The sequence below is a fragment of the Nipponia nippon genome, unplaced genomic scaffold, assembly GCF_047370975.1.
Source record: "Nipponia nippon isolate SJK-2023a ecotype South Korea unplaced genomic scaffold, ASM4737097v1 scaffold_2, whole genome shotgun sequence".
Classification (NCBI taxonomy): Eukaryota; Metazoa; Chordata; class Aves; order Pelecaniformes; family Threskiornithidae; genus Nipponia; species Nipponia nippon.
Genome location: NW_028262336.1, coordinates 112263521 through 112279483, shown reverse-complemented (window position 1 = coordinate 112279483; position 15963 = coordinate 112263521). Strand labels below are relative to the sequence as shown.

Sequence of the window (15963 nt, the reverse complement as noted above, 5' to 3'; positions counted from 1 at the left end):
CAAGGTCTGAAGTTGAAGACACTGAAATTTCAAAGTACTTTGTAAATTTAATAAAAATTTGCAAGTCATTATGTTCCTAGATGTAAGACCCTGCATTTAATACAAAAGGAGGATTCATTTTTTTGGTAAAAAAAGATTCCCTACAATTTCAAAGAAGCTTGGATTTGATCAGCAGAAGGGAACGAAGTCTTTAACTTCTTAACGTCACCGAGGCTTCTATCGCACAGTATAATTAAAGTGTTATATTTATATATGTATTTTCTATATATACATTACATTTTCGCAAAATTTTGTGAACTGTGAGGCTACAGTCATACAAAATCATTAAAATAATCCTATACGAAACAGCAACTCAGTCCCATATTTTTGAATACAGCCCCCTCCCCTATGTTGCTCCCTAACATTCCCACGTCAAGCTGAGGAATCTGCAGCACCAGAATAGCTGGCTAATCAGACAGTGATCTTTGTAATTATCCATTCTACATATGTTGTCATTAATGCAGCAGAAATGTCTTCGGATGTGCAGATTTCTACTTTCAATGATTACGTTCATGCTGAGCAGCTTGGACAAACATCCACGCAACAGCATCACGTTCTCCACTCCCAGCTCGCGTGCCCCGTTACGCAGATGGGAACTTCCTGAGCATTTTGTCATACTTTACCTTAACGTGAACAGCTAAGAAGTACAAAACTGCTGAAGGAGCAAGGGAATAACCTTTAACCCTCATCACCTCTTTCACCTAGAAATAATGACGTATAGATGCGATTTCACCGATTAACAGAAAACTTAAGAAACCTGACAGATCAAAAGCATCTGAAACCACTGCATCACTCAGCACTGGAAGTTACAGTTAAAATTTCATGAGCTTGTTTTATGTCAGGTTCTAGAAATTCCGTGTGAGCTCACCTATCACAGAAACTTACGGCTTGTTTACATACAGAGTTTGAAACAAATTCAGAAAAGTCTGCTGTAAACTAGATACAGTTGAACCAGCACAGGTAGCACAGAGTTAAGTAGTGTCAGTATTGCTCTACTGCTTTAACAGAAGTCAGGATATCTTTGCGCTACACGCTGTGCAAACAAGTTTACAATTATGCAATCTGAGATGAGAGAACCACTAAGAAAATTTTAGAGACATTTAAATAGGCATAGTTTTATTAGCATCAATTTAGTTTGATTTCCAAATAATTTTTTAAATTGTTTTAAAGTAGACAAAATGTGTATAGGTAAAGCCCAAGAGACAGTTTTCCCAGATTTTACAGTTTTAAGACTACAGAAACTCAACATAAACTTTAGATTATAGAAAAATACTTTATATACAGTTGAGATGTGATGACCTCACTAGTTTGAGGATATTTCGGATCTTCCAAAAACTAGGGGGGAATCTAGTTTCAAGGGAAACTTCCTAGATTGTGCATAATCCAACCTTCTCTAATTTAAAAAAGCAGCATTCCTAAGGAATTGTGAAACTCAGTGACACGCAGCGCGTTTACTTCTGAAGTGTTAGCAATGCTGCTTTACACAACTTCACACGACACTCCCCTTTCCCTCCTGTAGGATTCCTTACCTGTCATTTTTGCAGCAGGTGCCCAGTTAGGCCAGTGTCCTAACCTCCTCTTCCAAAATAATGACAGCAGAACTGATTACCTTTGTGGGGCTAAAATCTCTGAAGCCATAAGACTGTGCTGGGGGAAAGGGCAGGGCAAGCTCTGGTCGCACCATCCTTATAAAGAGCAACAACTCAAGGGTCACTCAAAGAGCTTTCATCTTTGAAGTGCTTCATTTGAAAATGTAAAATTTAACAATACTAAGCAACATATACACCTATATTGAAGTGAAACCTAGTAAGGAAGCATCCAAATACCTAAGCATGTAATAGGTTTTTAACGTTAAGTCATAAAAAGTTCAATGAAGTCAAAACTTTATTTAGATGACAATCACAGAAGGATTAACATTGGAAGGGACCTCTAGAGATCACCTGGTCCAACCCCCCTGCTCAAGCAGGGCCACCTCGAGCTGGCTGCCCAGGACCATGTCCAGACGGCTTTTGATATCTGCAAGGACTGCAGTGCTCAGTCACCCTCACAGTAAAAACGTGTTCCCTGATGTTCAGCCAGGGCCTCCTGCGTTTCAGTTTGTGCCCATTGCCTCTGGTCCTGTCAAAAGATTTGGGAATTCATTGTGCAATTAATTTCCCTCCTATGCTAACTCTGCCGGGTGGCAATTTTTCTCTCTGATTAGTTCATGACAAATACTGAACGCCACCTTCTAGCTTCCACCATAATGAAGATGTATTGGGTAGAAAAAAGAAAATCTTACATTAGATCTGAAATACAAAGGAAACGGAATCTGTATTTCAAGACAAAGGCAACAGAAAACTGCAGGGTATCCTGCAAATGCTTTATCACATATTGGTCCACCAACATAAACACTTACCTGTTTACGGAAAAACCACAAAGCAATGTTGAATAAAGGTACCACTTCTCAGGAAAACTTGTGTTTTGTAGAGATGAAGGTATGTACAGACCTGTTTCAATATGACATAACTGCTCCTTACAACAAACCACGCCTACGCTTGCCCAGGTTAAGCAGGTTACTATTCAGACCTGGGCTAAAAGTTGTGCACCACCAAGGAACCTGTGAAAATTTTTAAGGCAGAATATGCGGTGAACTCAAGCGGATAAAACTGAAGAGCAGAGATTCTCTACTTGCTACTGTTGTACAAGCTTCATCGTCTGGCAAGCTGGGACTCAAACTTGGCTTTTTGTCCTTTACTGGCACGTATTGCTGAGGCTGCACTAAGTAAGATTTATCTCAACTTTCTATTACCATTTTACTTTCCTTATTTTAGTAGGAGTGGCTACTATCTGTAAGATAAAGTTATTGTTCCTCCCCAAAGTGAAATAGCTTCCTAAGTAAATATGAAATATTAAAAAGCATTAAGCCTCAGCTCTCATATATGTAGAGCTAAGGAAGCACCTGCTAACATGTAACGAAGAGGACTGAAAAGCACAATATTAGGAATAATTTCAGCTTTGAGTAACAGATTTAACTATCAGGCATCTCAGCGTATGTTAGGAATACTATTAAAATTAACCCTTCCACCATCTACCCCCTTAAAAGACACTCCAGTTGGCTACAACCTTCTTCTCTTGAGAACAACAAAGTACAATGGCCTCAATGATGAAACCACATTTGCACAAGACTAAGCCAAGACCACGTGGTAAGAAATAGGGAACTTCCCTCTGTTACCATCTTGCATACAAAGGCAGTCGCTTGGCATCATATTCAAGACTGAAATATTTTGAATCAAAGAGGTTGACTGTTAGCACTATTTTTCATCACGGTTCATTCGGATGTCAAGATGCAAGCTCGTACTATAATTCTCACATTAACAATATACGTTTAAAAAGTTATCAAAATCATGTCAGGTGACAAAACTTGTAAATATCAACACGTTAATGAGAAAATGGTTATGAACACAGACTAGAACATGAAAGTTGGTACTTCAGTTACCTGTTTGTGACTTTTGATGTACACAAGGGAAAAACGTCCACTCTAACACACTACAAACGTTATTTGCTATGTCTTGAAAAAGAAACTCCACATAAGCAAGCAGCAGCTTCTCCAATGAAGTCCATATTTCAAACCGAAGTTCTGCATACTGATGCATCAATTTCTTTGAAAGGTTAACGGAACATTTACCTGTTACCAGATTCTTCCACTACTTTTTACGGACCATCTTCAAAGAGCTCACAGTTTGCTCTCCTATTCTGCTCAATCTTGTTCTTGTCTTCTCGTAACTTATTTCCATCCTATTTAAAAACCTATTTCAGTTATCTTAGTTTCATTCTAAGCTCGGCAAAATCTCGCATCTGATCAGCATCTGATTGCTGAATATGGCCTGACAGGGTATATTTATACATAAATTTTGAGTGATTCTAGTTTACACCACACTGTGTAAACTAAAATAAATGCAGATATCCAAATAGTTTAAAGATGAACCTCAGAACCTGGAGGTAGAACCAGGTCTTTGCATCTTTATTACAAAATTAGGGAATCAGACTGAAATAATCATCTAACAGATTCATATCAAAGGAATTTGTGTTGTTGACAGTACACGTGTAACCAGTTTGCGTTTTCTGAAAATTTGTATATAATATATATATTATATATCAAGCTTGCTCACATCAATACCTCATCGAGAATACCACATTTATAATTCATGAAAGGTAACATTTGGAAGCGCCCTGCAATGACTGAAAAGGTGTAAACTAAGACTGTAGCTGGCAAGAGCAAATGCCGATTTAAGCGCTCCATGACCACACCACCCTCAACCCCCAGCTGCAGTAGCTGCCACTGTGCGACTGGTATTTGCTAAGCAGAAGAGATGAAAACTTTGAAAAGCATCCTTGTAGCCACAAAGGAACTTCATTAGCTGAGGCAGGTGAAGCAACTGCTGAAACAACCGAAGGCACTACCATATTCAAAGTCCTGGGAAGGTTATGACAGTCACATCGCTGTACACGTACCCGATCAGCAGACAAGCTACCTCAGGTGCTGACTGTTCAACTACTCAGATTTATCAGTGTGGCAAAAGAATTATGTTCTTCATAAACTTAAATGCTGATAGTCCTATTCTTGTTTTGTCGTGAGCAAGGCAAAGATGACGTTTCCCTGCGATAAGAGCAGGACCAGATTTAGACAGCGTTTGTTTTCAAGCAGGAGCTCTCTAAACTCATGATGGAAATCCTCTGTTGGAAGCACTGGTACATTAAGTTATACATATTTGAACTTCAGTCCTTTTCTCAGCAGTTTTGTCTTGCATATTTAGCCTTTCCCTCCATATCATCAATAAAGTTCCACCTCTGTTACTTTAAGGTTATGTAGACAAAAACTAAAAATACGAGAAAATATAGCCAACTCCCCAATAACATTACTCTTCTCCATATCTTAATGAAACACAGGCTTTCGGACTTATTTTGTCTATTAAAGCATGTATTTTATTTGCGTGTTTACATTGAACTAGTTTCATTTATAGCAGAACTCTGAAACGACATTTAAGAATTTTAGATTAGGTTTATCAAGAGTCATATGTGGGGGTTTTATTCTATGGTAGCTTCCAAATTTTTAGATTAAACAAACTGAAAGATGAGGTCAAGCCACATCTTCATGCTCTTCCACATTATCTCCCCCATCTGTAAATCCATGAAGAGCACTTATCTACTTTTACTTTTTCATATTAGTATTTCCATAAACCTATGAGTCAAGAAAGGGTACCTATCTATTTTTTTAAGTTCTCATACATTCTCTCACTTAATTACTGTGTATTGATTTACACAAAAGAGAAACTTTAAAATTAAATTAATCCAGAACAAAGTCTTCCCCCCCCGAAGAGCCATAAATCCTTTTTAACGACACAACAGGTGAAGAATACCTACATGATATTCATATACTAATGAAACACATATGGAGAGGTATGTAATGACTTGCCAAATCATATAAAGAACTGTTTTTACTGTGCATCTCACATCTGATTCTTTCCTTTAACCCATTTCCATCAAGTTTAGTATTACAACCCCAAATGAAGTTTTATACAGCTCAGATCTTCCACATCAGGAAAAGTTAGAAAACCTGGAATACAGAATAGGAAACAAAGTCCTAAATGGAATGGCTAAGGACACCCAGAGCAGGCCGGTGACAGTCTCCAAAGATGAATGACTTGGCCCAGTCCTATGGGCAGTGTGTCACATTACATCCTCACATCACTTCTGAAGCTTTGCGGAAGCTTGCAGAATTTTCACCGTAATACTAACGGAAGGTTAGGGTTGAGTCACAATGTCCTCAATGTCAGACCAGTGAAAGATTTAGAGCTCAAATACTTCATAAATATGTAAGACCTCTAGTAAAATAAAGTTTTCCCACCTTCTTTAAAGATACACCATTCAGCTTCCTTGACGCTGGGCAGTTTTGAAGATACCAGATTTTTAAACAATTTTGGGTTTTTTTCTTTTCTTTAGAATAATATGAAGAAGATTCTACATTACCAGTTTTCCCACCTGAGGCCTCAAGAATTAAGCAACATACAATCATCAATCCTTTATCGTCCCTCAAAAATCTAGATGAACGCTTTGAAACCTGTGACTACTTCTGTGACTACTACAGTAATAAGGCAGAAATGCAAATATAGTATCAAGGTTCTGAGCACAGAGTTTTAAAATCAGTATTTATTTCTCAAAAATATCAGACACCTGGGAAATTCAGGTTTATGGTTAACTGGAAGAAGAAAAAGATATATGAAAGAATTCATTTCAAAGGTAGTAAGAATAATGCTCAAGGATCAGCTTTTATCCAACTAGGCTTAAAGGCACAACATATTAAGTCTTCAGTAACTACCATCACTTGAATTATCCTATTTCTGATATTCATACTACATGCCATCATCTCCAGTAAAGTACATGTGCCTAATATAAACAATTCTATTTTTAAGATGCTAACAATGAATGAATACTTACAACTGGGTACAATAAGACAAATTATATTTCTCGTTAAGTCTTTATAACAAACAGTTTTGCATAATGGCCCCAATTTAAAGAGTAAAAAACGCATGCCCAGTAACATAATGCAACTCAAAACAAGAGCGTGATTTCTCCACAGATTTGTACTTTCCCCCACCCCCCAGTGGGCTGGCTTACTCTCACTCAATACCATCTTTAAAGTTTCAGTTTTAAAATGATGAAAATCAAACTAATTATTTTTTTTTATGTTTAATGCAACTTGGGGAGTTACAGTACTATTCCAAGGAAACATCAAGTCATTTGTGATTAATTTACTGTCTTGTACATATACTTGTGATAAAAAACAGTTTATCTATGGAAACTAAACTCAGACTTATTTTATCTTTAACATTAATACTGAAATGGGCTGTAAGCAGGAAAAAATCTAGATGTAATCATGCATGAAAGTATACCAAGTGATTTTAGTCTCCTGGGCCAGCTGTCATTTTAGAAGCAGTAAGAGGCAACCAGGACTTCCATTTACTTTCCTAATTAACACATTTTCATGACTTGCTACTTTTTCCCCATATGCAATAGAAAAAGCATATTTTGGACAAAACATGCAGTGAACACAAAAGAGAAAGCAAGCTTAGCAATGAAAAACCCTCCTAAACAAGTTACATAATACTGAACAAAATGCCCTAGTACCCCCCTTCTACAGACATTTGCGTTCAGCACTGTGAATAAAATGTGAAACTGTACACAACTGTGATGAAAGAACGATGCTGAACATGCATTAAGTGATATTACAAAAACTACACAAAGTATAACATGGCAACAATAAACTGGCACATACACCAAAATGGTTCAAAAAGCATAGCCATCCCAACTGCCAACGTGACATAATTTTCACTTTTAAATCAGTAATTCAATATTTCACAATTACTTCATACATTTTTCTTTCAAAACTCTGAACATTCAGTTTCTGAAATGTAATAATTGCATTCTCCACACACTAAGGCAAAAACTTTATTTGCATTATTTGGCACAGCTCTGGTTCTGAAAACATCAGATGTGGAACCACTACTGATACAATGCTGGAAGTTCTAGAAGCACAACGTTCCACATTGGAACAAAACTGAAGATGAACTACTGTTTCATTATTAAATTTTTCCTTCTGTGCCTTCTGGAAAAGGCTTTTGATTTGAAGTTGATTAAAACTGGAGCTGCAGCTTACCTTTCACATGCTTTGTCCCTTAAAAGTGGAACATAATATACGGAACAATGCAGTGCTACTGTATCAAAGAATGAAGAACGTTAGCATTTAAAAGACAGTATTTCCCATCTTTGTAATTGCAGTTTACGTATTTTCTTCCAAGAAAAAGTACATGTGAACAGTCTTGCTTCTCTAAAGCAACTGTGTATATCATCTTTCCTGAAGAAATCATGGAGAACACTATTTTCCATATTTTAATGGCTTGCATGTAACCTTCTTGGCAACTGCAGAAAGTGAACAGACAGATCAAGCTCACATATAATTTGGCTCAACATTTTAGTGTACTTTTTTTTTTCTTCATTACTTCAAATACTTGCCTTCTTGGGCCAACTATCACTAAAGAATGTAAAACATAACTGTGTTATTCAGACATCTAAATCCCTCAACATATTTCTTACCTATTTGTTCTAAGCTATGTATTTCTTAGAAGAACTGAAAAGTCATCCAAACTCACTTAAGAAGAGCATATATAAAACTACATTCTCTTATGTGGCATGTAGATATAGCACAAGCTAACCTACGTCCGCAGAGTTACGAAGTCTTGCTCTACTGCCCACTCCTTGCTCTTCTTTCCTTCCACACGGAAATGAGCAGAACTGATAATTTTCACTGGGTTTCTTTGACCCTGCTCACTGCGTGGGCACAGAGATGCAAGGGTGGCACAAAGCAGGCAGAGCAGCAGGACCAAGCAGCAAGGAGGGCAAAGGATTACTCCTATTTGCAGCAATGTATGTATTGAATTATTACTTTAAATGTGCATACAAAGATTTCAAATTTCCCATTAGCATACAAATATTTGAAACATTTGTAAGCTGCCTGAAAGACCCCTTCCAGCTGGCAGTTCAAAGACTGCTTTCTACAGTACTGCGATAGCTGGTTTATGCAGGGTTTTTCCTGCAATTTTACACTAGATAACATTTAAAGCTTAGTAACAGCACTGCAGAATAAATCCTTTTACAGCAAATAATGAACAGTAATGGAGCTTTTAAAAAGAGACACACATTAAAATGCCCAAAACACCAAGAGCAAACAGCTGCAAAAAGAATTACAATAAATCCTTGTGGTTTTTGCATCTTTTTAGATTTCTTACATTTTCTCTTCCAACTTGCTTAAGTATATGTGATTTTCCACCTTCCATAAGTATATGTGATTATTTAAAGAGGGAAAACCTGTTTTGCTTGGAGGGGGTTAGGCATGGGTGGTTTTGTTTTGGGTTTTTTGGGAGGGGTTTTTTGTCTTGGTGTTTTTTTTTTTTTCTTTCAAATATTCACCGAGAATAAAATTACTTTCCCTTTCACATAAATAAAAAAATTATTACAGTGAAATTAAGGCAAAAAACTACTGAAAACCCCTTAATCCTATCCCATAATTACCAATAAATATTCACTATTTTATTTTCTTTTACACCATCTTCTGTTCGGTGCTTCTCTGGCTATAACACATAGGTGTAAGACCGGATTCTCACTGGTTTGATGAGAGGCTAACAACCTTAAAATCAGTTGTTTCATACTTACGACAACGTGAGGTGTGTATGCTGTATACAGTTGCTGTATTCAGCCACAAAAATCAAGTCCTACAGAACAATTTCATAACAACAACATAGAAGAAATGCATCCAACTGCAGCGACCCCACCCTATGTGCCATGAATATTAAGATTTTTTTAGAACATTAATTCATTTCTGGTTTTCTGATATTCCTTGGCCATCTGCACAACACTAAACTCAAAGTTTAAAAAAATCCAAAACATTAATGTAACTGGTTTTTTCATTAAAAATTAGTTTGTGGTTTTCATGTATAACAAGCTTTAAAGTTATTTTTGTGAATTTGCTGTAGATGTAAAATTAAACCACAATTCCTCCCATTTTTATTATGTTACTTTATTCCGCCTTCCCCATCTTTTTTCAGTTTACATACAGGACCCTTCACACTTATTCCTGTTGAAGGTTCTATGCAGTTTTTTTTACTGAGAAATCAAAGGCAAGAACAATATCTTTATTCTCACTGCACTTCTTTCAAGTCAAGCACTTAACGTCCCGCATACAGTTAGCATGTAAATTCAATCAAATTATACAGCTACGCTTTACTCTACAGAAATTAAGATATAAAAGCACACTAGTAAAAGTAGAAACAATAGCTCTAGACAAACCATTTACCAAAACGAATGGAAAACCTTATCGACACGTGTATGCAGTTATACAGTTACGTTCCTTTTGAATTTCATACCTCTTATTATGAGCATTTTGTCCTCTGTTCGAGGGACTACATACAAATCAGTAAGTTTTTACCCACATTTACAAAGTTTTTTTGGGTTTGTTTGTTTGTTTGTTTGTTTTTTAATGTGATTCGGGTATAAAATAATCATTATATGAAAGCAGTTTTTTAAAATGGTTTTACCTTTAAGTATGCTATGCTTATCTCTGAATTTAAACTTTTCTGAATAGTTCCTTCAATTAGGAAAAAATGGTTGCTTTTCTAAACTGCTTTTCTGAAGAAAACCATCTCTTACTGCTTTTAGAAGTCAGGCTGAGGTCATTAATATAAGTACCTCCAAATCTCAATCATATTAATTTTCATAGTAGCTTAAGGAAGTTCAAGATGGAAAAGACCTATTAAATCTATCCCATTGAAAACAAACACATTGAGGGCTTGTTTCCGTGCATTTAAAATCATCAAAATATTGTTTTCATGAAAATTTAATGTTCAGTTTATCTATTCTGCTTACATTTTAGACATAAATAACTTAATTTTGATAAACTTCAGTATTTCATGGATTATTCCGAAAACAAACCTGAAATGCCTAGAGCTATGATTTTTAAAATATTTTATGGGGAAAAACCCAAAACTATTAACAAAACAGATTTCTTCATAACAGCAAAACACCAAATTGGCGAGACCACCTACTAAGACTAAGTATATTTTACAGTATATCCCAAAAGGCAACAAAAAGCCAATCCAATAGTAAAAGTTATATCTGACATCAAGTATTGCAAGTTTTTATTCAATCCTTCTATTGTCATTAAGTTCTCACATTTCATTGAATGGATTTTTAAGAAAGCAAGTGCTTTTGGGATCATACTGTCCAACATTTGCCACTCAACGAGCACTGAAGAGCCAATAATCTAAAGGAGTAATGTCCAACCTCTGTATTTTCCATAGGCCACACTCCCTCCCCTCCTCACTATTCAAGAATCCGGGAAGTTTGGACTGCCATTCCCTCATGCTAGAAGTGAGCCAACAGTCCAAGGAAAGCACCAAATCCCAAGATGGTTCTGCATCTTGATGACAGCACAGTGCCCAAATTAATAAATTCAGGGTTCCTGAGATGACGATTAAATTGCATTTGAAATATGTGCTCTCTCAAGTCCCCCAGTCTTGGCCCCAGGCACAAGCTAGCAAGAGATACTGGATGTGGACTCTGTAAAACCACCTATGGATATGAACCACTTCAAGTCTCAGGAAAAGGACTGAGAATCCATTCACGTTTGCAGTCCAATGTAAACTGACGCCAACAGTTGCTACCCAGCCTTCCCTGCCATTTTAATAGTTCAATTACAGTTTATTTTGACTTATCTTCACTAAGAAGGGAAGAATTATGATCCAACTTGTTATACAAAAAAATTAGACATTAAGAAGTATGCCAAAAATTTAGTTTCCACAACATGCTTAAGTAAAATGAGCTTCATGCCATCAGAGCACACCACTCATTTGCTGAACATCTCACCTCAAAGTATATTCTCCCTTCAAAAGGCCTAAGGGGTTTTGTTTTTCACTTGAAAATCTTCCTTTAGATTGGTTATTTCAGCATTTTTTAGCCAAGTTATCTCAAGGCAGATTGTGATCACTTAACAATCAGTATTTCATAAAAATCAATGCATTTGTATTTAGTACCTTTCAAAAGAATTTGTAATTACAGATTATTCTATTTTTCAAGTTAAAAAAATCTGAAATCATAAGTGGAAAAGGGGAAAAATGAGTTTGGTATAACAGTTTTAAATATGACAGTATACTTTAGATCAGAATGCTCCTCAAAGAATGCATATTATAAAATCCTGTTGGATTGTGGTTAAAATTAATGCAACGTTCAGTTCATATTGTCTTCTTGCCATCTGTTTTAACCTTTTGTTCTAATAAGAGTCTCCAGTTTATCACATCTTTATGTTCAACTGGATAAAATAGATGTAGACAATAAATAATTTAAGGTCAGACATTTTCTTTCTAGATAAATCCACAGTAATTTGTATTTTTCTTAGGAAATAAATACAGTTAAGTATATTTGAATCACCACCAAGTTTCCCAAGATATCAATGTACTTTATCTAATGAGCACACTGGACAGAACTACAAAGGAATTAACTCAGAACCAAAATGAATCTTATTTTTAAGTGCCCAACAGCTCCCCTTCAAATGACTGAGGCAATAAATGCAAATGCAGTTAGACAAGCTGGATTCTGGCGGTGTTGTGTTTTCTTTTACTTAAATAGAATAGTAAAGTTTTGCTATCTTTAAGTATTGAAATTGTATCTCACGTGAAAATTAAGCCATTTAGACTGAAATTTCAGGAATAATGTAAAAACTCAGTAAGTACAAGCAAAAGTAAGTGCATTGTAGTTGTCGATTTCATATCCTTTCCAAGCTTATTTGTTTTACCACAGCATATAGCAGAAAGAGTCAGAACTTCACTGTGCCTTCTAGTCAAACAGACCAAGGACAGTTAAAAACTTAAGTACATGTATACACAGAAAAAATGATAAACTGATTGGCCAGATGAGGAACAAGAAAAATTAATCACTTCCAGTGCATGGGCAGTACCTTCAAGTAAAAATGCTGCTGGGCTGCACCTGCATACCATTTTTAGGAACCAAACTGGGACCATTCCTTTTCTAACAAAATTTTGTGTTTATTGTATAGCTAAAGTCAGTTACTACCACATATGGCAAAACAAAAATCACTACCTTTACCATTGAGCTGTATACAGTCAACATGGACAGGCAACCCTAAGAAAGATTTTATTAAAAGCAGGATTTGGCAGCCTGTCATCAGTGACAAAAGGAATTCTTCATTAAATCTTTACAGTGTGCCCAAATTCAACATGTCAGTATTTATTTTTTAGGACTCAAGGGCTTCATTCATGGATATTTAAAAAGAGATTAGAAGATTTACTGCAATAAGGACAGCAGATAAATCCGCTGCTATCATGCAGCAGAGCCATCCAAATCAAGAGCTTTATAGGAAGGGTAGCTCACAACTGTGGAATGAAAATCACTAATATTAATTGAAATCTACAATAACTTTCAAATACATACATACCTCTGCTTGCTAGTAAAGATGTAGTGCAACAAACATGCACTGAAAATAGCATGAGGCTGGCAAGGAAAGAATGAACCACTTTTTGCAGATTTGGTATGTTTAATGTACTTCTGAAACATACTCAGATGGTGTATATAGCTAAACAAATATACAGAAGTTAGCCAAAAGGCCTGAATGACACAGCCTTTTCCTTTGAAAAACTGAACAGATTTCTTGAATCTAGTTCAAGTTATATTTAAGACATGTTCCCCTAACAGCTTTACAGTTTAGAATTACTAACTCATACCAGTACTTTCTCAGCCCCCATAAAAGTTGCCATGTACAAGGGCAGAGAAGATGAGACAAAAGTATCTAACATTCGGACACCTCACTAGACACCGACGTAAACTGCATTTTCAACTGAATGCAGTACACCAAAGCAGAGAGCTTAAGTAGTTGCTATATGCAAACACTAGTTTACACCTAGTGAAAAAACAGCCATTTTCCCAAATGTTGAGTTTTAGGAACAATGTGCTAAGTAAAACCAGCTGCAGGTTTTTTTGGAAGAATGAGTGCTGTAATGAGGTACATACATCAAGTAGGGGAAGGAGTATTTCAGACTTTAAACCTAACTCAATATTGCATTACAAACTATAAAGCGTGGCACGTACCTCAAGTCGAGCAAAAAAGGGCAATATTAAAGACAGTCTAGAGAAAAATGCTCAGTAGTTACAGATGTCACAAGCGAGGACCTACACACGTGATACCTCCTGAACTGTATGAAAACAATCTCTATCTTAAGCCATATAACACTGGCAATTTAAATAACAGTGTACTTCCAAAATGCCACCAATGCTGCCATTTTCCTATTACCCGTTTGCTCACCATTCAATTCACCAAGACCATCACTGCTATATTCAGAAGTAACATATGCAGGCTCTCTCTGCTGCTTGCACCCCATGTTTTGAGCTATGCACCTACCATTTCGATATAATTAGGGCACCGTGTTAAATCAGGTCTTAATCATTTTAGTATCACTATTCATGCAGATAAATTTTAGTAATTTCTATTTCTGAAAACGTGAGTGAACTGATAAAAATGGAACACCAATATTTTACAACTATTTTGCACAGGAAAAAAGTAATAGTAACCTAAAATATCCCTACTTTCTTGCCATTACAGGAATAGAACCAATAGGTCTTTTCCATCATCTTCCATGACTGACAAAATCTGAATCATAATAAGCTTCCTAACAGCTTTATCATCAGTTTTATCTTAAGACTCAATCAGCAAATCTAGCCTGAGTTGTGTTGGAAATGGGTGTTTTTCAAATTCATTATTCTGTAAAACATTTATCAAGAATACTTGTGCAATCCTTCTAAATGCATATTACTATCACTATAAGTGAACAATTATTTTAACTGGAAAACATGTATTTGCCTCCTAATTAAACAATTAATCATTGATAACAGACTTGTTTCTATTCAAACCAACCATTGGGGGAAATGTATACTTATAGTGAGGCATTACACAGTGAAAGGCTTTAAACCAGCTTGCACAAATGTCTCCTTCCTTGCAATGGCAAGATACTTTAATGATCAGTAGAACACACAGATGTCAACAATTTTTTTTTCTGTCGAAGTACGGTTTAGGTAAATTCATTCATACTGTTATGAATAAAGCACACATACAGATTCCTTTTCCAAAATTGTGTTTTTTTTCCCCCCAAGTTAAATTTTCCAATAATTTGAGTAACGGATATACTCTATTGATAAGCCTATTATGACTAAGTTTGCAAAGGGAGACTCAGATGCAAGGACACAGTACCCTTGAGAACACTTTGTATAAAATTTGATGCTTTTCAAAAGTCGAAACAAACAAAAGCAGCCGTGTTATAAATTGTTCATAGTATGTACTGCAACATGCAGTTTAGCTAAACAGATTCACTATTAAGAATGGAACTTTCTTGACACATAGTAGAAACTACATAAAAATGAAAATGATGCCACTTATAATTAAGCATAAAATTATTCTCACCCAGTATTAGTAATAACATTCCCAAAATCCTTTCAAGTGATTTTTATATTTTATTGTAATCAGATAACTGCACGTTTTACAGCATAGTCACACATTGTATTTTGCTAGAGTCACAAAAACATTGCCTTACATAATGATTCGCATCATTTCTGCTCTATACTACAAAGCCTATGACTGAATACAAAAGAAGTTTTACAAAAGAAACTGTTTTAAAGACTACAATAACAATAAAACCGTTTCCAGATAACAGCTAAAATTATAAAGGCATATCACCGTATAGTTTTACTGAATTTCTAAACAATAAGGAATGAATTAAGTTTTAGTATCTGCGACGCTTGTTAGGTCCTTCAAAGTTGCCCCCTGGATTTCCTCTACCAAAGCCACCAGGTCCACCACTCACGGCACCTACACCACTCATTGGCGGCTGAGGAGTTTCAGAGCCCGTTCTACTAACCAGAGGTGAACCCATCTGTGATGGACCTCCTTGAGGGAATCTCTCATTATGCTAACGCAAGTCCATTTGGAACATGCCAAATGTGAGTTACAACAAAAACCACAAGTGATGTTGTCATGAAGTTCAGCAGATAGTCCAGCAGAATCAGGATCACACATAGAGGGAAGAAAGGAGCAATTCAATTAGTTATTATGGAAAAAGAGCTGGAAATTAAAGAGTGCTAATGTTATGCTCCAACTTTGTAAAGTAAATTAAAACTTAAGTATTAAGACCAACTCTGGTGCTGAATGAAACTTCATCCTTTCAAGCACATCTGAAGCAATACATATTTTCTATGTAACAGAAGAGACAGCAAACAATTTTATACCTGAGCCCTATTCTGCCTTACATACCAACTACAATGCTTTTCCCT

General features: G+C 36.0%; 1 protein-coding gene across 12 annotated transcripts in view; it reads right to left on the bottom strand.

Moving 5' to 3' along the window:
* Positions 1-15963, bottom strand: part of PSPC1 (paraspeckle component 1) — a 68239-nt gene that overhangs the window by 10019 nt on the left and 42257 nt on the right. For 2 of the 12 annotated variants that reach the window (XM_087756406.1, XM_087756412.1), the window contains one exon: positions 9634-15602. The exons of the other annotated variants lie outside the window; for them this stretch is intronic. In XM_087756406.1, the coding sequence (XP_087612532.1) occupies positions 15417-15602 (186 nt within the window). In that variant the 3' untranslated portion in view covers positions 9634-15416. Of the gene's footprint in view, positions 1-9633; positions 15603-15963 lie in introns of those variants that run through there. 12 annotated transcript variants of the gene reach the window in all.